This window comes from Neomonachus schauinslandi, chromosome 1 (assembly GCF_002201575.2).
Source record: "Neomonachus schauinslandi chromosome 1, ASM220157v2, whole genome shotgun sequence".
In the NCBI taxonomy this organism is placed as follows: Eukaryota; Metazoa; Chordata; class Mammalia; order Carnivora; family Phocidae; genus Neomonachus; species Neomonachus schauinslandi.
Genome location: NC_058403.1, coordinates 173,828,866 through 173,853,536, shown reverse-complemented (window position 1 = coordinate 173,853,536; position 24,671 = coordinate 173,828,866). Strand labels below are relative to the sequence as shown.

At 38.9% G+C, this 24,671-nt stretch overlaps 1 protein-coding gene across 1 annotated transcript in view; it reads right to left on the bottom strand.

Annotated features, from left to right (window-relative positions):
* CNTN3 (contactin 3) overlaps window positions 1–24,671 on the bottom strand; it is a 219,767-nt gene that overhangs the window by 137,192 nt on the left and 57,904 nt on the right. The window contains exon 3 of the mRNA XM_021695008.1: window positions 6,494–6,589. Coding sequence (XP_021550683.1) covers window positions 6,494–6,589 — 96 coding nt within the window. The remainder of the gene's footprint in view (window positions 1–6,493; window positions 6,590–24,671) is intronic.

The following is a 24,671-nucleotide window of genomic DNA, read 5'->3' as shown; positions in this document are numbered from 1 at the left end:
CTCAGAACATACTTGTCTGAATGTTACTATGAATTTGTTAATATTTTGGACTCCTGTAAATATCAACGGTCACATCAGAATTGAAATGGATTCAAAAAATTGTTTTACAATTGTGATATATTATTCATTCTGTCTACAGATGGATTTTCTAGCATTTGGCATGACATGTTAACCTACCCGTGTCCGCTCCCCTCTCCCCAGTTAGGAGCAACACATTCAGAGTGATATACTCTAAGGCACAGATGATTATTCCTCAGGAATCCACCAGTCATCTGCTTTATCTTGATCTCACAACTTGTGATGGCATAAATGCCTGCTAAGATACAACTTTTTCAGCTCTAGGGAAAGGAAAACCACTGGGTTCTCAGAGAAACACTTCACACAGTGACCAGTGATGCAAATGTGATGGAAGCCAAAAAGTCCATGAACCTAATCTGTATTCTTTACTTCAAAGTGTTGTAAGAAACTGTTGTTTTAAGTTTGACGAAATTACAAATATAAACAGTAGAGAAGTGTAGTTCAAGGAAAAATGAATGTCTAAGACAAAATGGCATTACATTCACAGATTATTTGTGGAAATTACTGTTCTGAGTTAATCCCATCAAAAATCCCATCAAAAAGCACATCATGGTGTCTTGTCACCTTAATGAAGGGTCTAGCAACTGGACACGTCTTTTCAGAAAATTTCTACTTGGCACCTTTTCTTCAGGCTTGTCCTGTCTAAGCTACCTGAGATGACGTTTGCTTTACAGTCTTGAGGAAAGAAAGAAAGTAAAAAACAAAACAAAACAACAAAACAAAACAAAACAACAACAACAAAAAACCACAACCAAAGATGTTGATACAGAGGGTGTAAATCCCATGCCATCTGGTTATGTTGCTAACAGTTCTCACCTCTGTCACACCAGGATTTACAAAGCAATTTTTAGCATTAAGTCACTTCAGCCTTCACTACCTGCTGTTTGGCATCTCACATTGTCCTTTGAACATCCCAAAGGCTATGTTGTTGTAAGTGGATGGCAGTGTCCAGGGCTGTCATTTCAAGAAGAGCATGCACACAGCACAGACACGAGAAGCTGGATCAGAGACCAAATACGGCGAAAGCCTACAACCTGTTCCTTACTCGGAATTAATTTCATCAGCCATCTTCGGACAAAATCAACTCTTTATTAACAGGTGTGTATGCAATAACCTGATCAGCCTTTGAATTCCTGTCTAGTTAATATTTATCATGAAATGCCCATGAACTAGTCTTCTAACCTTATTTATAATAGGGTAATTTCTCTGCTGCATTTGAATTTCTAATGATTTTATAGTGATACCAGCAACTGCATGGTAATTACACTAATTCCCAGCTTTTCACGCTGTTGGTAACTAGATTAATAATTAAGCTACAGATAATCCATGTCCAGTCTCTTATTTCTGACTTGTCAATTCCTAGTTTTCCAACTAATTTCTAAGAGGATGCTAATTCCTCTTGCCTCGGAGAGATACTGGGTTGTTCTGTAGATAAGCCAATGGACAGGAAGTGGCAAAAAAAAGGTCACAGAATGAGTGGAAGATAAGATCCCTCTCAAATGACAATGACCTGTGTTGCTTAGGAGTTATAGGGATTCCAAAGAGAAATTCCTAATTGTCACCTACCATGAAACAATTTTTCCTTCTTATTGGCATCAAATAAATGGTGACTGCTCTTAAGCAAAGCAGCCCCAGGTTGCTGCCACTTCCTTATAAATTATCTGCATAAGTGAATTACAGGAGTATAAATAATATATGCAGTTTCCATACTTTAGTATCCTCATTTAGGCTTTTAACATGTAGAATTCCCTAGTCTATTTTGGGAGAATATTTCTGATTTTTATCCCAAATGAACAATAGAAAGTAAACAATTTATTCACAAGAGAAGAGATTTTAACACAATTTTACTATGGGCCAATAATAGAAGAAATAAAAGCCAGGAAATTAAAAAAAAAAGGTAAAAACAGCTATTGTGACCTTCAATAAACAGCAGTGAAGTAGCTCTTATAGATCACGTTGCTGGCTACAGGAAAAACACAACCAAAACCCAAACAGAACACCTCTGGTGCGAGTCCCAACTCCACAACCTCCACATCACCAAATGAGGAATGTCCTTCTAACATAGAACCCTTTAGCGACTCCTGAGACACCCCCCTGCAAGAAAAAGGCAGAAAGCAGTGTGGGAAAGATAAAGCTGTTTGGGGGCACATTACATCTCTCAATGATTAAAAAATGCATAGCATACTGTAACTAATGTGTCTTTGTGCCTTGATATTTTCTTTTTATCATGATTAAAAGAGTAAAAGCATCATCTCACTCAGAGATCTGAGACATTCTCAGAGGGGTTTTGCAGAAACTAATACACCCAACTGATGGCTCCCATCAACACCTAAAGTACTTCATGTCATATAATTTAATTTCAGCATCTGAAGAGTTTGTTCTTGGTGAGGTTCTCTATGAATTCTTATCTAAACTAACAAAGTTCAAGGTTATGTTTGCCTTTCACATCACACCTGGGAGGTTAGAAGTCATGAGATAAAACCATGATTGCTTCCTATGCTTGGGACTCTGGCCCCTTCATTTCAAGGGCAATATTAAAAGGGCAATCCCCTTACCTCTAGGACTTAGAAAAAAAGAAAGACAAGAGTTTTAGGAGACATTAAATATATATAAATCTGTTGGAAACCAGGAAGGTCACCAAACAAGGGAATAAATCTGAGTGAAGAGCATCTTGAGAAAGACTCTTTAGGCGTGAGTGAAAGAAAAAAAAAAAAAGTGATGTCCTTGAGGGGAAGGTGATATTTTGGTTCTGAAATTACAAACAAATTCTAGTGTTTAGGCCAAGAAACTGGCTAGGGAAAAAGGAAGGAGTTTGAGGGCAGAAGTAAGTAACAGGGAAATCATTAGGGACTCCACCTAATGGAACAGAGAGGCTAGGATAAAGCTATTCAGAGTGTGGCCCATGGGCCAGCAGCATCAGCTTCATGAGAGAGATTACTGAAAATGCAGAATCTTGGGCTCCAACCCAGACCCACTGATTCAGAATCTGCATTTTAGCAGGTCCCCAGTTGATTCATTTGCCATCAAAGTCTCAGAAGCACTGGACTAGGACATACAGTAAGTTGGGCATGTGGTTGAACTCTGGGGAGATTTCTGCTCACAGGAACTTTGGGCAGTGCTGATTTTTGTGTTTCCTTAAACAATGGCCAAACAGTGGATGAAGAAAATATGAAGGTGTCTTCAGTAATTAGAAAATAACAACATAATTAAACATTTCCAGCCACTGAGAAGGGACCAAGAAGAAATGGAAAGGAGTGAATGAAGGTAATGCAGAATGGTGAAGACAGAGAAAGGCAAAAATGCATGTCTCACAGGGTCCCAGGGTGGGCCATGAGTGCCACATATCACATGACTGATAAACCCTGGCATTGCAGCTTCAGCTGTTCTGTGACCTGCCTCACACCCTTCATCGAATGACAACTCCCTAAGTCAGTAAGGGCTGGGAAGCAGGGCTGCTATCGGCTGCTATGGTTGGAGTTCACGCTCATCTGTCAGTGCCTGCACCTGTCTGGTTGGCACCCAGGGCATACTGGTTGTTAGATGCTTGGACCTCTAGAAACAAAATTTCTAGTGATTTCTCAAAAAGCCTTTATAACTGACCAACTCTAAAAAAAGGATTCCTTTATTTATTTCATGAATGTGTGTATTTGTTCAACCAATATTCACTGACTACTTGTTACATCAACCAGCCTTGTGCTGCTTGTTAAATGCTTATTAAACTATTTTCATATGTGCTGACGTTCACTTTCCCTTGGGTGCAGAGCCAACAGTCACTTGGGCTCTGTCTTCAAGGAGTTCACAAGCCAATGTGTCACCGCAGTCGATGTAAATTGTGAGTATCTTAGCATTAAGCAAACTTGGATCAATGAGAATCCTGTTTTCAGCATCTAAATCTGACACCCCAGCCCTGATCATTTTCCTGCACAATCTAGCACTGAGGAAGGTATGCTTTTGTTCAGTTCTTTACAACTGCATGCATGGTCAAGCTTCTTCAGTGCTAATGTGTCCTATCTGGGGAAGCTTCTTTCCTTCTTCATCTACAATCCTACTTGACTTCCACAGTCACCCCAACCTATGTGCTCTAAAAAATGAGAAGAGAAATACAGGAAGTCACCAACAGTTCTCCAATTGCACAATATTAGAAAAGATTCTTTTGGAACATGTTCCCTCCAACAGCTTAGTCAACAGAAAGGTCCCTTCTTTGTTATCAGCAAATAATCTTATCATAAAAACACTTAAAGATCACTCAGGATCTTAAATCAGGCCAACATTTCCGAAACTCACCACAGACAAGACTCTCCAGCTGTTATTTTATATTTATTTTAAAAATAAATTTATTTTGAAACTTCCTTACTACATGTAGTTCTAGCCATTGATTCTTTCTAATACACTGCCTCATTTTTGCACAACAAAACCCTCTTTTCTTTTAGAAAATAGGTCTTTCTCATCAGTAGACAGAGCTGACCCTAACTCCCTGCTATAGGGATCATCTCCTAAATAAGGTTGATTCAGCTAAAATCGAGAGCCACTGAAGAAAAGATTGTCTGGTCCATTAGGATCTCTAGCATTAAGGGACCACAAGAGCTTGGAGTTGCTGGAGGCCACCTTTGACACCACCAGGTTACGTTACATGGAATCAACATTGAGGGAAGCAGAACCAAGAGATAGAAGGAAAGGATGACTGTTCATGAAATTGGTTGAACCTGTGGCCCCAGCAGAAGGGGAGACTGGGTTCTCAGGGAACAGAAATGAGGCAGAGTTTGGGATAAAATATGTTTATCAATGATCAAAACTTATAAAAGGAAAGAAGCAGGAGCAGGACTAGGAAGCGAAAGAAGTCCAACTGTGATATGATCCAACAATGCCCTGGACATGTTCACAGGAGGCTCTGGAAGGACTGCCCCTCAGAATTCCCTAGTCTTGAGCAGAAAGGGCTGACTTTTAATTCCTGCCCTGATGAGTCACCAGATGTGGGCGGCTGCAGACAGGGTGAGACTATGGGCAATTGGCACTCCACAGCTGAGGAGATTGGGAGGGAGCTGAGACCTAGAGGCTCTCCATTGACCCCACTACCCACAGTGAGGTAGCAAGTCTATCTGGGCAGTGTATCTCTCTGACAACCCTACAGCTCAACTAGAAGCCAACTAATCATCCCAGTGATGTGGAGCCAGGAAACTCCCTATTTTCTTCAAGCCCGTTTGAGCTCAGTTACTTTTATCTGCATTCGAGAGACTGTTTCCCTTCCAAGTTAAAATTCCCTTGGAACTTCAAGATTCCAGAAAATATATACTACTGAAGTAGACTGGGGAGCCCAGTGTAAACCCATACCCCCAACATCATGGCAATCATGTCTGCTAATCAAGCCCTACACTTGCAACCTTCCCTTGGCTCATACACTTCAAGTGATAAGATAGTGAAAATGGGATGTGTTTGTTTTATTGGACTGAGGGTTTTGTGATTAAAACTGACAAGTCACTTGTGGTAAAGGACTTGTATGTCACAAAACAAAGTCCATCATATTTTCATTTGAATAAACTTCACTATGATGGGAAGAGTTCTCAGTTTTGCCTCTGGTCAGGAAGATCCTCTCTAACCCGTTTATCTCTCAATAATTCCCATCCTCTCAAGAACAGAATTGCTTGTTTCTCCAAGAACCATGATTTATACATTAATAATGCCCTCTTTGTTCCCGCAAGTGACCAAGTTTGCAGGAGTAAGCCTGAGAGTAAAATCGAGCCAACACTCCAGGCTCTTACTGGGGAGCAATGCTTATTAAATTATTTTCATATGTGAAGTTCATTCACTCGGGTAGCTATTTTGTTAAGCTTCTGAACTTTTAGCAGTATTTCAATTTATACCAATGTAGCATAAGATTTGTAATTCCAACACCCCAATGAAAATGATGTGAATATACATACATGTATCATTTTCATATGTATATCATATGTAAAGAGATCCAACAGCATATATTAATCATCATGTTTAAATGTGTATATGAGAGAGACAGAGAGGGAGGGGGAGAGAAAGAGAGAGAAAAAGGGAGAGAGTTGGGGAGGGTAGAGAGAAGGAAACCACAAAGACTCCACAAAGACTCGAATGTATGTCATGGTCTAAAACTAAATAACAAATGATATGGTGTAAGAAGCATTGTTCAGCACCATTAGGTAATTGAAACAAACTTGATCTCACTTGCCTTTACAACACTCCTTGTTGTAATAAAATATGTTTATAAACCTCCCTGGATGAACTATCTTTTGTAGAGTTTCTTATATTCCAACTCAGTTGACAGAATCCAATACTTGGGTTATCAATTTTCTTAGGGTAATTTAAGGAAGCAATAACAGTACATATGCTGTTGGTCTTGCACTGAAACTTATTCAATCAATATAAAAAACACAAACAGACCACTTCTCACCTCCAGAGTGTGGCGGTGGGCCACAGAGCAGGACGACTCCCTGGCCTTCACGCACAGACACCGTACTTCTCATTTTGGTTTTAAAATTTTCAAGATCTGATTTGAAAACAAAACAGAACGGAATTTCAGAAAGGGCAATACAAATTAAAATCTTCACACAGAGACAATCCAATAATTTTTAAAACCTTTTCTCAGGAATCTCAAGAGGAGAACATTTGCTTGGAGAAGGAAAATTAGGATTTTGATTTCTTTATTAAGGCTTCTTAGAAATTCAGCAATATGATAAGAATATAGACCCATTAATCCTGTGGTGCTGGAACAGTGTCAAAAGTGGCCTGGGCTATCCCAAAGGATGAAGCATATTGGAATGAAATAACCAGACAATATGACTCAAAGAAGGAAATGAAGTATCTTGAACCAAAAATATACACAGACCAATATCCACATTTGCAATAGTGATTCATCAAATTGTGAAGACGTGTAGCTTTACCTATTAATGAAAGCCAGCTATTCATGAATTTCTCTCCCAAAATATTTTATCCTAAGTAGCCCAAATAAATTTTATTCTACCTATAAATACTTCCATACAAGGTAGGTATCATCGAAAACTACCATCCGGGTAGAATTCAAAGGATCACAGTAAACTGGGTCCACCTATTTCTTTATATTTGTAGCTGTGAAAAAAATGAAAACCATTTTTATAATTGTCCAAAGACTCTTTTTTCCCCCAAGTTTTTTTTGTTTTTTTTTTTGTTTGTTTTTTTTTAAAGATTTTATTTATTTATTTGACAGAGAGCTACACAGTGAGAGAGGGAACACAAGCAGGGGGAGTGGGAGAAGCAGGCTTCCCGCTGAGCAGGGAGCCCGATGTGGGGCTTGATCCCAGGACCCTGGGATCATGACCTGAGCCGAAGGCAGACGCTTAACGACTGAGCCACCCAGGCGCCCCCCCGCCAAGTTTTTAATAAAGCTATCAAGGCAAATGCTATTTTGATCAGCAGTGATTATTATTATTTTTTTTAACTGTTTAATTTCTTCCAGTCACAGTCCAGGACAACAAATTCTGATTCTCATTCTCCAGCATAAATTACAGAAGGGAGAAAATTCTGTTGGTTCATTTTGAACAAAGCTTAAGCCTTTGGGGGAAAAGGAAGAAGAGAAAAAATCTGTTTCTTTGAACCCAAAACTTGTGAACTCCACAGTTAATATACTCAGTGGTGTCACTTTATGTATCAGAACAATTGCAATGTCAATTTGTGAAAGAATACACTCATTTCATAGCTCTTAAGGGTTCATGTAAATTACCTATGTGGTGAGGCAGTGTGTCTACTTCAGAATACAACTTGGAAAATTTCAACTCTGCCTTGAAAAAGGTAAAAAGCAAAATAATTATCTTCAAACGGATAAAACTACAGACTGTAGACAGCTATGAATATTCTAAGCACCTTAAATCAGTCTACTAGATTGAATGAAATAAGAAGGTCTACTTGTCTCATTTTAATGTTACTGAAAAACAGCATTAAATTACTAGGTTATAAGCATGGAATAAAGCTATTCAGCAAAACTCACTATGTGCGCCCATAAAAGAAGAAAAAATTGTGTTTCTGCACTTATTTTTTTTTTTAAGATTTTTATTTATTTATTTGAGAGAGAGAGAATGAGAGACAGAGAGCATGAGAAGGAGGAAGGTCAGAGGGAGAAGCAGACTCCCTGCCGAGCAGGGAGCCCGATGCGGGACTCGATCCCGGGACTCCAGGATCATGACCTGAGCCGAAGGCAGTCGCTTAACCAACTGAGCCACCCAGGCGCCCCTGTTTCTGCACTTATTTTAACAGGAAGTTCCCCTACGAAAACGATATGATAACACAGTATTATATTATCTTAAATGTGTAACTAAAATGCTAAATAATCAAAACATTAAAGTTCCTGAAGTGTGCCTGAGCTGGAACTGCAAAACCATACCATCCAAATATTTCCCAGTATCTAAATGGGGGAGCGCATCATATCAGACTGTAGCCTATATATGGAAAAATAATATCAAATGACGATTTTTGGCAACCAAGTATGTGTCATCATTGCTAATTTCTTACCCAATTCTTGTTTTATTCTGGTACATAAATTCACACCATGGAAGTGATTCATCACTGATTCTAAGCTCGAATATGCAAAAAAGGATAAAACAGTTCTATGGAAACTAATAATGTCTCTTCTCCCCTAAAAGTAAAAATCCCTTTTGATTAAAGCACTAACAGGGCCTGGAACAGTCCTGCCCATTGCTGTAGACACTTGCATTGATACTGTCTCTAACTCTATACAAGGGCAAAGAACATTATTTTTTGTATACCTGTAGTCAGTTTGTGGAGCATAGACATGAGGGAAAGAAAAGAAAAATACCTATACTGGCTTCAACATGTTTTCCAGGGCTTTGTTGCTACCAAATCACTGTGACTACAATGAATTTTTGTTTTCTTTAAAACCTAATCCCCTGAATTCTTAGTTCATGTTACTCCAAGTGTCGTCTAGGACCACCTGCATCATTATTACCTAGGATTCCTATTACAGATGCAGATATCTGGGAAATCACTTAAAACTAGTAAATTAGAATGGGATCTGCATTTTTAACAAGCTCACTAGCTGAAGTCTGCACACACAAAACAGAACTTTGTGGCTTCCTACTAAGATGTAGCAAGTTCAACCCAGATTAAGTATCTTAAAATGTATCTCAAACTTTTTGGAACATATGAAAATGCCCATGAGGTAAAGAAGCTTTGAAACATCCATTTAGCAGCAAGGATGAAAAGTGAAGCAGTCACTTATTGAACAAGTATCCACTGAAGACTTCAGCCTGCTGCAAGCATGTTCTGAACTATAAATCACTGGAGCCTCCTTTCAAGGAGAGCCCTGTCTGGTTAGAGACGGACTTGACACCAACAGTGAGAACCTTGCTCTTAATCGTGGTAAGTACACAGAGGAACAAACACTCAACCTAGAGATGGAAGAGATGCCTTGAAAGAGCAGCAGTTCCTCAGTCAAATCAAGGATGGTGTGTGGGGGGTGGAGAGGGAGATTCTGCTCAGACAGAGGGATCAACAAAGGAAAAACACTGATGAATAAGAACACCTGACAAAATATAGCAAGATTTCCTCCCTTTGGGGGGAACACTAAAGACTACAGAGATAAAGGGAGTCTAATAAGTGTCTAAAAAGTTTTAGGTTACTGAAATACCTACTCGAAGGGTACATGTGTAACCCAAACTCAATTGAAGGCTGCATGGAATCCATGCTTGGCAAGAACTATATTAGAACAAACTCTCCTTATGAGTCAAAATAAATAAAAACTAAATCCAGGACTTTTTAGATAGAAACGTCTCAGAAATTTATTTTTGTCTCCTTTTCAAATTCTGGCAAACTCTGTAATTATTCTGGAACTTCTAATTAGCTGGACTTTAATCACAAACCAACATGATGAAAAAGCATCTACAAAGAAGCACAGTTAACATCATATTTGATGATACAGGACTGAAGGCTTTCCCTCTAACATCAGGAATATGACAAGGAGGTCCATTCTTACCTAAAACTCTTGGCATTGTACTAAAAGTTCTAAACACTGCAATAATGAAAGAACAAGAAATAAAAAGGATACAGTTTGGAGAGGAAGAAACAAACTACCCCTATTTGCAGATGACATGTCTAAATAGAAAATAAGAAGGAATCTATCAAAAACAAAACAAAACAAAACAAAAAACACAACTTCTCAGTATAAATGAGTTAAATAAGATAGAGGATATGATTTCTAGACACTTTAACACTGAACGTGCAGAAACCAAAATTAAAAATGCAAAACTGCTTATAATCATTCCAAAATAATTGAGATACTTAGGTATACAGATAATAAAACATGCAAAGGAAGTATATGCCAGGAGTGGCAAAATACTGATAGAAAACAATCAAATGTAAGCAAATGGAGAGCTGTACTGTGTTCATGGACTTGAAGACTCAACATAGCATGAACTCTCTGCAAACTGATATGTAGGTTTAATGCAATTACTAACAAAATTCCAGCACATTTAAAAAATTTGTTCTGCTTCTATTTTTTGAAGGTACAGGCAAGCTTTTTCTAAATTTTATATGTAAAAGCACAGGCCTTTAGAATAGTTAAGACCATGTTCACCAAGAAGACTAAAGTGGAAATAATCACTCTGCCTAATATTAAAGCTTATTTTATAGACACAAGGATCAAGACAGTGTAGTACTGGTAAAGGGGTAGACACACAGATCCATGGAACAAAATTGCCTAGAAATAGACTCCTGTAAATGTGCTCAACTGATTTTTTTAAAAAAAATTTAATTTAATTTTTATTTAAATCCAATTAACATATAGTATATTATTAGTTTCAGAGGTAGAGTTTAGTGATTCATCAGTTGCATACAACACCCAGAGCTCATTACATCAAGTGCCCTCCTTAATGCCCATCACCCAGTTACCCCATCGCCCCACCCACCTCCCCTCCAGCAAAGAAAAGAAAACAACAACAAAAAAATGATCTAAAACTCACTCATATATGAAAATTAACTCAAAATGAATCAGAAATTTAAATATAATAAAATTATAGAACTTTCAGAGAAATACAAAGGAGAACATCTTTGGGATCTAGGGCTAGGCATAGAGTTTTTGATAAGAAAAGACTTGACAACAAGTACCTGAATCATTAAGAGAAGACTAATAAACTGGACTTGATCAAAATAAAAAACTTTTGCCTTATGAAAGCCCATGTGAAGAGAATGAAAAGACCAGCTGCAGACTGGGAAAAAAATGTTTGCAAACCACTTACCCAGCAAATGAATAGTATCTAGAATACGTAAGTCCTCTCAAAACTCAAATAATAAAAAACAAAACTATTTAGTTAGAAAATGGGCAAGCAACCTGAACAGACACTTCCCTGAAGAGGATATACAGATGGCAAATAAGAACGTGAAAACATGTTCAGCATCATTAGCCATCAGGGAAATACAAAGTAAATCCCTAATGAGATAGCACAGCACGCACATTCGAATGGCTAAAAATAATAGATGGTGACAACACTAGACCTTGCAAGGATGTGGACAAACTGGACCACTCCTACTTTGTTGGTAGGAATGCAAAATGCTACAGCCCCTCTGGAAAACAGTTGGGCAGTTTCTTACAAAACTAAACACGCAACGACCGTATCACCCACTTATCCCAGGAAAATGAAAACATACCTTCACACAAAAATCTGTACATGAAAGTTAATACAGCTTTATTTGCAATAACCCTGAACTGGAAATAGCCCAGATGTCCTAGAACGGGTCAGTGGTTAAGCTAACAGTGGCACAGAGGTATCCTGGACTACTATGCAGCAATAAGAAGCAATAAACTACTGATACACTTTACGACTTGAATAGATCTTCAGAGAATTATGCTGCCTGAAAAAAAAAAATCCTGAATGGTTACATACTGTATGATTCCCTTTATATAATATTTTTAAAATTAAAAATAATTAGAAATAGAGAACAGGTTGCCAGTGTTTAGAGAGGTGGGAGCTGGGATATGGGTGTGGTTATAAAAGGGTACTGTGGGGGATATTGATGGTAGTAGTGGATACACAAACTACATATGTGATATAATTGTATAGAATACACGCACGCACACACACACACACGCACACACACACACACACACAAATACATGTACAATTGGGGCAATCTGAGTGAAAAACAAAGAGAAACTCCAGACCTCCGTATTTCCTTTTATTTTGTTTACTCTTCCTCCACACCACCCACAGTCTGGAATGCTGTACTAAGATATCCCAAAGCTCCAAGGCCTGGCATCAAAGGGAGGTGTGTAGAGTCAGGAAAGAAGTGCACTCCTCATTCAGATTGCTTCCCCTGTGAAAATTCACACTGATCATTCCTGGCATATAAAATAGTCTGCCTTGATGCCTGTCTGTTGATTTTCTGGATGGAGCAGGTTTTCCATGGACTTCTTAAGGACTTTACTTTTAGGTTCATCTCCCCAAGCTGTGGAGAGGAAGCCAAGACCATAAGAAACCAGCGATGCATACAAAGGAAAGACTGGGGTGACTCTGATTTCCTGACACTCATGTGCTCAATTTGGAATCTAATTCCACTTGCTACATGTTGCTGGTGCTGGTATCTCCATGTAGATTAATTCAGGTAATCACCTAGTGCGTAGAATATGTGAGATGTTACTGAGTATAACTGCAGGGCTACAGTGAAAGTCTACCTCTGCAGGACTTCAAATCAGCCAAAGAATTCCCACCAAAGTCAGTTTGGGAAATGCTGTGTTGAGCCAAATTAAATGAGTTTCTTTATGCAGAGTAAGTCAGAGACCTTAACATAAAATAGGCACTGATGAAGTCTAATAATGTCAGATGGGTATTAGAGTATCCTAAACATATCTGACCAAAGAATTCTGTGTAGAACAGTTTACGTGAAATGCTGGCAAAGGCCGTATGTTGAATCAGGTACACATACGTCCGATTGGATATGTCATAAATACAAAAAAGGATGACAATAAAAGATTGCAAAATAAAACAAATCCTTTTTTTTCCCAAAGAGGATTAAAAGGAAGCATAAAAGTGGCAATATGTCAGAAATTTTGACCAGCTGACTGAATGGTCCTAAAGCTTAAAAATTTAGAGCTTTGCCTCCAAATACCTTGTGGTCCTTTGTAATTAGAGCATGAGAAACTACTAAAAATCATTATCGCTGAAAACGGCATGTGAACTTTACTACTTGTGTAACACAATTCTACTTGATGCTATGAGGTGAAGAGTTACCTTTTCAATTAAAATGCAAAATATTGGGCGCCAGGGTGGCTCAGTTGGTTAAGCAACTGCCTTCGGCCCAGGTCATGATCCTGGAGTCCCGGGATCGAGTCCCGCATCGGGCTCCCTGCTCAGCAGGGAGTCTGTTTCTCCCTCTGACCCTCCCCCCTTCTCATGTGTTCTCTCTCTCTCAAATAAATAAAATCTTTAAAAAAAAAAAAAAAGCAAAATATTACCCAGTAGTGATAGTTAAATAAACCGCCAAAGGAACACAGGTATTGGCAATGTAATAGTCTTCCGTGCGTCATGCTTTAAATGTCTTTAACGTATAATGTGGAAATACTTAGTGGTTTGTAGTTACCAAATTCAATCACCACCTGAACAGTGTAAATGACAGGACTGTCTTTAAAAGAATCGGATAGCTTTTAGTAAAAGAAAGCTGCACACTCCTATACAAAAGCTAAGAAAAAAACTCAATGAACACATCCAGAAAGGCAATCAAAATCAAAATCTCAGTTCGTTAAGGTTTTCATCTTCATTTCCATGGTACCAGGTGTTACAAATAAAGAAGAATCCCAGGAAATGATTCAGCTTCTACTACAAGTGGTAGAATTTCAATTAGTTGAAAAATCTCATTAAAGCATGTGCCACTGTGAAAAGAAAAATGCAAACAAACTGTGTTTTGCAGGATGACCATGAGTTTTCTTCCTTTTTTTCCTGACACACACAGAAGCCTCCGGAAGATCTCAATCTGAATATTAAGACATAGCCAATTGACGCTCCATCATCTTCAGTATCAGCAAGTCCAAAACATAACCATTATTTTCTGCTCTATATCCCGATCCCCAAATTCAAAGTGTCTCCTCTTAGTTTGTTCCCTTTCTTATTTAATATACCAGCCCGATTCTCAAAACATTTAATCAACTCTGAAGTCCCTAAGGGAAAATTCTACCGTGGCAACATGTGTGTCTTTGGAAAATAAAAATGTTCCCTTATGTAAAAACAATGGCTTGTTCAACAAAGTTCACTAGTGTTTCAGTTTTGTTTCTGCAAAAGCAGAGCCTCAGGTGATCGAGTGTGTGTGGGAGATGGTCTCGGGAGGTAGGAGGGAGTGAGAGAGGACAGTAAGAAGCTGCTACTAGAGTCCAGGAGGGCTTGATTGTACAAAAACTTCCAACAAGCTGACAGATGCTATGCAGAACTGTCATTTTGCAAGATGGAGTCTGGGGCATTTATACACAGGCTCCCAACCGCAACACTGTAGGGTTTTCACTGAGGGCAATAATTCCTCCATACTCATCAGAGCTTCCACCGTGAACCTGCAAGGAACTGTCTACCCTCCTGCAAATAAATTAAGGTGGGCAAAGGGGATGTCACATTGGGTCCCCAAAATGTCTATTGCAAACAGATTTGTTATTGTAAGCCCGGCCTTTTAAAAGAGGTTTTAAAACAGGTGTACTCTTAGTTTCCAAGCAGACTTAAGTATTCAGTATTTTTTAAAGATTTTCTGTATTTGAGAGAGAGAGAGAGAGAGTGAGCACGAGCAGGGGGAGGGGCAGAGGGAGAAGCAGACTACCCGCTGGGCGGGGAGCCTAATGCAGGGCTCGATCTGGGACTCTGGGATATGACCTGAGCTGAAGGCAGATGCTTAACCGATGGAGCCACCGAGGTGCCCCAAGTATTCAGTATTTGCTAAGCCTACCTAGCATATAGGGAAGCAGCTAATAAGATCTTAACATTTTCAGGAACGGCTTCGTTTTGTTTTTTAAGTACAACTTGGGAATTTTGGCATAAAGGGTGCGTGCCAAGCACGTAAACATATTCTCTAAGACCCTTCCACACAGGTATCCCACAGTTCAGCTGCCCTCTGTCTCCCATCACCCCAGTGCTCTGGCACCCCCAACCGTCAGCCACATACACTGCAAGAGTAACAAACTAATTGGATTTCCCTGAGCACAAAATGCTGGTCTAGAGGCGCCTGGGTGGCTCAGATGGTTAAATGTCTGCCTTCGGCGCAGGTCATGATCCCAGGGTCCTGGGATCGAGCCCCACATCGGGCTCCTGACTCAGCGGGGAGCCTGCTTCTCCCTCTCCCTCTGCCTCTCCCCACCCCAACTCATGTGCATGCTCTCTCTCTCTCTCTCTCTCTCAAATGAATAAATAAAATCTTTAAAAAAAAAGCTGGTCTACTCAGGCAAACTGTGTTCCCACTTCTTCACGGGTATAGCATACTTTTATTCATCTTCAAAACCAGCTCCAGCCACATAATCCTTTCTTGAAACCCCTGAAATTACCCCCAACCTTTTACCTTGAACTTCCCATACTTTTGTATTTGTTCATCTTGTTCTCCTGTTTCAGGGGCTGCACCGAGATTAGAGCAATTATCATTTTCACCTTTAATATCTCTAGATAATAGCATATTTCATGGCATTGTGTGGGTCATCGATAGAAGTTTAAAATGAGTTAAACCGTCTTTTAATCATGCCATTTTTTTTGGATTCTCCATGGCAAGTCTCCCCCCAGTCAAAGCCTCGGCAAAGGTGCCAGTGTTGCAGACTTCTGAACTTTCTATCATGGTGGCTTAGGAAAAGAACACAGGAGTAGGAACACCAGAAATCTCGCCTTTGCTCTATCACAGTCAAGATCCACAGGACTGAAGAGTGTCCCGTGACAGCTCCATGCCTCTCAGCTTTCCACCTAAAAACTGGGGCCAACACCTGCCCTTTGAAGCTCACAGGGTTTTTTAAGAAAAGGATCTCTAGCATCACAGATCTGCAAGTCCTGTGAAAAATGAAAAAAACTGGGGCACCTGGGTGGCTCAGTTGGTTAAGCGTCTGCCTTCGGCTTAGGTCATGATCCCAGGGTGCTGGGATCGAGCCCTGCATCTTCAGTTTCCCTGCTCAGCGGGAGTCTGCTTCTCCCTCTCCCTCTGCTGCTCCCCCTGCTTGTGAGCTCTCAGTCCCTGTCAAATAAATAAATAAAATCTTTAAAAAAATGCAAAAAATTATAGAAGTGCACACAAGTTGTGTTATTCCTTCTGAGTGTTTGGTTTTACACTTGTCCCTACTTCACTCTCTCTCATCTGTCCTCTATGCTTTCAAACATGCACAGATTACCACCTGAAACACAAAACGTATCTTCCAATGACCCTCATACTTGACTTTTGTAAACATCTCCCCACCCCCCCATCCTAACCATCTCTCTGTTTCCTCCAAGTTTTTAACTTGGGTGGAACTCAGGTCTTTGTCCTCTGGAATTACACAAACCCAGGTACAAATCCCTTCTCTGAGACTCTCTGTTTGATGGGGCATATTACTTCACTTGTTGATTCACACTTTCATCATCTGTACATTGAGGATAATGACAGCAATTATTTCTGCTTGTATTTCTGAGGAAGAAATAAGATCACTCATGCTAATTTCTTAACATGGTGTTTAATTTAAAGATGTTCAATAAATGACAGCTATCATTTCTTTACATTTTTTTTTTTTTTAGGAACCTCATCAAGTGTGAAGCTTCTACCCCTATGTCCAAACCAGTGACATGTCTACCAAAATTTTGATTCAAAATGGGCATTTTCTACTTGCCTTCCAGACATTTTTTGGACGTCCAATTGCCACCTCATATTTGACATTTCATTTTCCGATGCTCATAATGCCCCCTATAAAGCCAGTTCCTCTTCCAACTTCCATCTTCCTAACATTGTTCTCTCTGACTTCCATATCCAATCTGTCACTTCTCTTTCCTATGTCTGCTCAATTCATTCTATACGATCATGCTCACTGTTCTGCAAAGCCTACACTCTCTTTTCTCACTGCCACCATTTTAATTTTGCCGGAATTATACATTCAACTGTCTATAGTAGTAAGCATGACTCCAGTATGCTTGTCTGTCTTTTATGCCTCAGCATCCCCAATGTTATAAGAATACCATTTATCAACATTGACTAAATGGATATAGGAAGAAATTAAAGGATGAATGGATTTGCTAGACTCTCTGATAGAAATTTTCTGAAATTTATCTCATTTAATTTTCAAAAGAGCTCTATTATAAAGACATTATTTTTCCATTTTCCAAAAAGCTGTGGCTCAAATCTATTAGGGACTTTGACAAAGATAGTCATAAGTGGTGAGGACAGTTCCATGTAGTTTTGGTCCAGTTCTTTTTAACTTTACGTGTGCAATAAGCCTAGCCAACTTTTGGGCTTTTCTTCTCAGCTGTGGTCTCTTCCCTCCCATCCAAACTACCTATCCTGTACCCACAGCATTGAGTTCAGTTTTCTTCATAAAACATATCCCCAATTTTCAATATCTGCTCAAAAATCTACATTCCATTCCTCATTGCCTAGATGATAAAGTCCACATTCTTATCCTAATATCCAGTCATTGATTCAACAGATATGTATGTATATGTATGTAAAGTATGTGTCTATGTCTCAGGTACTGGGACAACCGAGCACAGCCTGTCACTTGGACTATTTCTGCTTCTCCAACTTGGGCCCCATCCTTTACTTTCAATTTATGTTAAGTTTATATATATCTCAAAGTCTAGTCAAAAAAGTTCAATCCTATGTGAAGGAAGCATAGTCTGATAATTCTGAACTATTCGGTAGTGGTGTTTTAGATCTGTCTCTCCAACAAGACTAGGGCAGAGGGCTGGGACCTCCTCCATCTCTTCTTTTGGCTTTCCACAGACCTCAGAATGCGCCTATCCAGGACAAATGGCTTCAACTTAGGCAACATGATCCCTCTATAAAAGGTACTGTCAGCTGTCCAGAGCAAACAGAATGCTTGTGCCTAGGACCTATTCTCGACCATGTCCTTCTGCTTCCTTCTGTTGTATTTGTTAACAAAACTAATTGCTTGGCTTAGATATTTTGTTGCTGTTGAAATTAAGTTACTAGAGAAATATCAAAGAAAGCTGACAAAATAGGTATATGGAAAGAAGAAAATGAGCTAATGTTTATATACAAATAAACTTAAAGACTCTTGGAAAACTAATAAAGAAAATTTACCCTTCTCCAAAAACTGATACCAAAATGTGGGGATGGGGCCAGATAGCCATAAAATCTTGAAAATACAAAATAAAAATCTTTAGGCCATTTCTGTACCCAGGATACTTCAGAAATGTTTTTAAAATTATTATTCAAATTAAAAAAAAAAACAAAACTATAACTGGAAGTCTCAAAAGATTCATATGGGTATGATTTATACCAATAATACAATGAACTGTTAACATCCAACCTTTAATCAAAGAAGAGCTTTTGACACTACATTAAAAACTAGAAAACAAAAACAGAAAGCAAAAAAACCATATACAATTACATATTCAAAGCAAAAATAAAATTTTCATGATATATACGTATCCTTTTTAAAATAATTACCCGTTTTAAAAGAATTTTTCAATCAACCCTGCAACTATTGGTCCTGACTATATCAAATAAGAAAGCCCCTTATGTATTGAGAAAAAAGTAAATGCTGGGTTGTTAAATCAAACAAGAAAAATTAAGAATACTTTAATATTTATGCTATTGACAGTTTTGCTCTTCTAGTATATTGAATCTAGGAAAAACAAACAAAAAAACAACTCTCTTCACTTGATTATGGATGTTAATTTCTCCTATAATACTAAAGTTTAACACATGAACAGTTAATGTAAGCTGAAAAAGTAAATCTTTACTTCTTGAAAATGTTTTTTTTTTCTTATTCTTCATGAATTAAGAAAAAAATCTCAGCTTTACCATCAAAACAACAATTTTAAAAACTTATCTGGCAAAACTATAAATCATTTTCCTTTTTTCTTTGAAACAAAGATCTTCAGGTATATCAGAGACTTGAGATAATTCAGAAAATCTGTATAAAAACCATATTTTAAAAGTTAATTTGATTTCAAGAGGACCCTAGAAAAAGCCAGTGTTCTTATACAAAACATTACCAAATAAAGAAAGCTGAATTTTCAAGACTATTAAAATGTTATAATTCAGGGGCGCCTGGGTGGCTCAGTAATTAAGCGTCTGCCTTCGGCTCAGGTCATGGTCCCAGGGTCCTGGGATCGAGCCCCACATCGGGCTCCCTCCAAGGTGGGAAGCCTGCTTCTCCCTCTCCCGCTCCCCTTGCTTGTGCTCCCTCTCTTGCCGTCTCTCTCTCTCTGTGAAATAAATAAATAAAATCTTCAAAAAAAAAAAGTTATAATTCAAAAATTAACCATCCTGTTGGATATGCCATCAAGGAATTTTAATAATTAGTAATATGAAGATATACTTGGTCCTTTCATTTAGGAACATCTACTTGCCAATTTGAAAATTGAAAAAAAAATCACACAAACTGACTATATTCTGAATATGGGAACATGTAATACTTCAATGTAGTTATCTTAACTATGTTCTCAAACATTTTTAAAACGCTTTTTAACAGTCTAAATTAAAATATGTCCATGGCTTCTTCAGCAAAGAATTTGAAATTATACTTCAGTTGGAGTACCTGCTACTAAAACTAGCTCTATGATTTCGTACAAATTCTCAACCTCTTTGATGCACTGATTCTTCTGAAAAATTAAGATTATCTGAGAAGTGCAGGTAATACAACCTGTGTCAGAAGCCCACTGAGAGGACTGTATGAGAAAATAAATGCAAAAGTCTTGGAATATATTAGGTGCTCAAGAAGTATTAGCATGCTGCTTACCTCCCCTGGCAAGGATACACCCTACATGTCCTAGCCTCATCTTTCCAAATTTACATCATTCAAGCCCAGCCAACATTTTTCCTTCTCCTCTGAAGCCTTCAACTATTAATCCCTTTTATCTATATTTAGCCTTTTGCTTTTTATAGGTCTGACTCTCTCCCTGGGAACGTCATAATTTCTATTGTTTTCCCCTCACAATTAATGGAGTAGTTGCTAAGTAATATTTGTTAAATTCAACACATGAAGTGAGTTTCAAAAGTTCCTGATTTTGGTACCTGTAGCTGGCTGAGTAGATCAGTCACTGAGACTGTTTATAAATGTCACAGAACAGTGGCCTTTAACATACATATGATTTTAGCAATGAATATATGGTATTACATTATATACTGACTTTTATCGTCATAGGAATACTAAAAACAAAAACAAACTAGCATAATGCAGTAACTCTCCTAACACTACAGGAAAAAAATGTCAAATATGGAATCGTTACACTTATTTACAAATAGTTAATTCTTTAATGATTCACTCAGCAGCACATTTCCACACTAATAGCAAGGCTCATAGGTGATGAAAACTCCTAGAGTCTGGCATTCAAAGATCACCCTTGCTACATAGAAAGAAGCTAATTAGGTTTATTTTTTCTTTAATTATATGATCACTTCATACTGAAAATTCTCATTAAAAATAAGAGAAAGAGATAGAGGAGCAAGATGGCGGAGGAGTAGGAGACCTGGATTTTGCCTGGTCTCAGGAATTCAGCTGGATAAGGATCAAACCATTCTGAACACCTACGAACTCAACAGGAGATCAAAGAAAAGAATAGCAACAACTCTCTGAACAGAAAAGCGACCACTTTCTGGAAGGTAGGACGTGTGGAGAAGTGAATCCGAGGCAATATTCGGGAGGATAGATGGCGGGGGAGGGGCCTCCGTCGGCCGCTTCTGGCAAGTGATAGAACCACGGAGCACAAAATCGGAACTTTTAAAAGTCTGCTCCGCTGAGGGACGTCGCTCCGGTGGCTAAGCGGGGGGTGGAACCCTCGCGGGATAGTGTGGTCTCAGGACCCTCGGGGTCACAGAAAGACCGGGGGTGCCTGAGTGCAGCAGAGCTCCCAGGGATCAGAGCTGGGAAGCCGGCTGCAGAGACGGAGCCCAGGCGCGGGCTCTCAGCTCGGGGTTGTCATAAACCGTGATCCGTGGCACAGTCGGGCCACTGCTCTTCCAGCAGGGACCCAAAAAGCGACAGATTCGGGGAGACTCACCTTCTTCCCACAGGAGGAGTGGTGCGCGAGTGCACCGCAGGGATCTGCTGGGTTTGGAGACTCCAGACGGGGTCGGGTGTCAGAGATAGAAATGCGCGGTCACAGACCGGGTGAGCACGGAGTGCAGCCGGAGACCGGGGAGACGGAAGTGACTGACTACTTTTCTCTGGGGGCCTCACTGAGGAGTGGGGACCCGAGTTCTCGGCTTCTATGGGGTGGAGATTGGGAGGCTGCCATTTTCACTTTCGGCCTCCAAAGCCGTACGGAAAGCTTGCAGGGAACAAAAACTCCCGAGAGCAAACCCAAGCAGATTACTTAGCCTGGACCGGCAAGGGCGGGGCAATTCCGCCTCCAGCAAAGACATTTGGGAACCACGGCAACAGGCCCCTCCCCCAGAAGATCAGCGAGAACAGTCAGCCAAGACCAAGTTTACCGAACAATGAGAATGGCAGAACTCCAGCGCTAGGGGAATAATGCACATAGAATCCATGGCTTTTTTACAATGACTCTTTAGTCTTTCAAAGTTAATTTTTTTTAACTTTTTTTTTTTGAATTTTTCTTTTTCTCTTTTTCAACCAATATCTTATCAATCCCTTTTTTAAAAAAACATTTTTCTTTTTCATTTTTAGAGTCATATTCTATCTCTTCATAGTAGTTACCTGTATTTTTGTCATATATATATAAGTTGTTCTCTATTTAAAATTTTGAGATAGTTTCTTCTAACAGATCAAAATATACCCTAAATCTCTAGTGTATGGTTTTTTTCTACTCCCCTGCCTGATCACATTCTCTGCCTTTTTTTTTTTTAAATTCTCTTCTTTCTTTTTTCGAACAACTTCTTATCAATTCCTTTTATAAAATTTTTTATACTTTCCATCTTTACAATCATATCCCATCCCTTCATCATATCAACCGTTATTTTTGTACATATATAAGTTTTTCTTTCTTTAAAATTTTGGGAGGCACTTTCTTCTAACAGACCAAAATACACCCAAAATCTAGTGAGTGGCACTGATCTATATACCAGCCTGAGCATATTTGATCATATTCCATTTTTTTTTGTTTTCTTCTGTTTTTGTTTGTTTTTATCTTTTTCTTTTTCTTTTTTTTTCTTTTTTTTTCCCTCTCTTTCCCTTTCTTTTTCCACTGCTTCAGGTCTTTTCTGAGTTGTTTAGAGTATATTTTCTGGGGACGTTGTTACCCTGTTAGCATTTTGTTCTCTCACTAATCTATTCTCCTCTGGACAAAACGACAAGACGGAAAAAATCACCTCAACAAAAAGAACAAGAGGTAGTACCGACTGCCAGGGACCTACTCAATACGGACATTAGTATGATGTCGGATCTAGAGTTCAGGTTCCTCAGTTTAAAGATACTAGCTGGACTTGAAAAAAGCATGGAAGTTATTAGAGAAACCCTTTCTGTAGAAGTAAAAGAACTAAAATCCAACCAAGTAGAAATCAAAAAGGCTATTAATGAGGTGCAATCAAAAATGGGGGCTCTAACTACTAGGATAAATGAGGCAGAAGAGGGAATCAGTGATATAGAAGACCAAATGATGGAAAATAAAGAAGCTGAGAAAAAGAGAGATAAACAACTACTGGATCATGAGGGCAGAATTCGAGAGATAAGCGATACTATAAGACGAAACAACATTAGAATAATTGGGACCCCAGAAGAAGAAGAAAGAGAGAGAGGGGCAGAAGGTATAATGGAGCAAATTATAGCAGAGAACTTCCCTAATTTGGGAAAGGAAACAGGCATCAAAATCCAGGAGGCACAGAGAACCCCTCTCAAAATCAATAAAAATAGGTCAACACCCCGACATCTAATAGTAAAACTTACGAGTCTCAGAGACAAAGAGAAAACCCTGAAAGCAGCTTGGGAGAAGAGATCTGTAACCTACAATGGTAGAAACATTAGATTGGCAACAGACCTATCCACAGAGACCTGGCAGGCCAGAAAGGACTGGCAGGATATATTCAGAGCACTAAATGAGAAAAATATGCAGCCAAGAATACTATATCCAGCTAGGCTGTCATTGAAAATAGAAGGAGGGATAAAGAGCTTCCAGGACAAACAAAAACTAAAGGAATTTGCAAACACGAAACCAGCCCTACAAGAAATATTGAAAGGGGTCCTCTAAGCAAAGAGAGAGCCTAAAAGCAACATAGACCAGAAAGGAACACAGACAATATACAGTAATAGTCACCTTACAGGCAATACAATGGCACTAAATTCCTATCTTTCAATAGTTACCCTGAATGTAAATGGGCTAAATGCCCCAATCAAAAGACACAGGCTATCAAATTGGATTAAAAAACAAGACCCATCGATATGCTGTCTGCAAGAGACTCATTTTAAAACCAAAGACACCCCCACATTGAAAGTGAGCGGGGGGGAAACCATTTCCCATGCTAATGGACACCAAAAGAAAGCTGGGTGGCAATCCTTATATCAGACAAATTAGATTTTAAACCAATGACTGTAATAAGAGATGAGGAAGGACACTATAACCTACTTAGAGGGTCTATCCAACAAGAAGATCTAACAATTGTAAATATCTATGCCCCTAACATGGGAGCAGCCAATTATATAAGGCAATTAAGAACAAAAGCGAAGAAACACATTGACAACAATACAGTAATAGTGGGGGACTTTAACACCCACCTCACTGAAATGGACAGAATGTCTAAGCAAAAGATCAACAAGGAAATAAAGACTTTAAATGACACACTGGACCAAATGGACTTCACAGACATATTCAGAACATTCCATCCCAAAGCAACAGAATTCACATTCTTCTCTAGTCCCCATGGAACATTCTCCAGAATAGATCACATCCAAGGTCATAAATCAGGTCTCAACCAGTACCAAAAGACTGGGATCATTCCCTGCCTATTTTCAGACCACAATGCTTTGAATGTAGAACTCAATCACAAGAGGAAAGTCGGAAAGAACTCAAATACATGGAGGCTAAAGAGCATCCTACTAAAGAATGAATGGGTCAACCAGGAAATTAAAGAAAAATTTAAAAAATTCATGGAAACCAATAAAAATGAAAACACAACAGTTCAAAATTTTGGGATGCAGCAAAGGCAGTCCTAAGAGGAAAGTATATAGCAATACAAGCCTTTCTCAAGAAACAAGAAAGGTCTCAAATACACAACCTAACCCTACACCCAAAGGAGCTGGAGAAAGAACAGCAAATCAAGCCTAAACCCAGCAGGAGAAGAGAAATAATAAAGATCAGAGCAGAAATCAATGAAATAGAAACCAAAAGAATAGTAGAACAGATCAACGAAACTAGGAGCTGGTTCTTTGAAAGAATTAACAAGATTGATAAACCCCTGGCCAGACTCATTAAAAAGAAAAGAGAAATGACCCAAATCAACAAAATCATGAATGAAAGAGGAGAGATCACAACCAA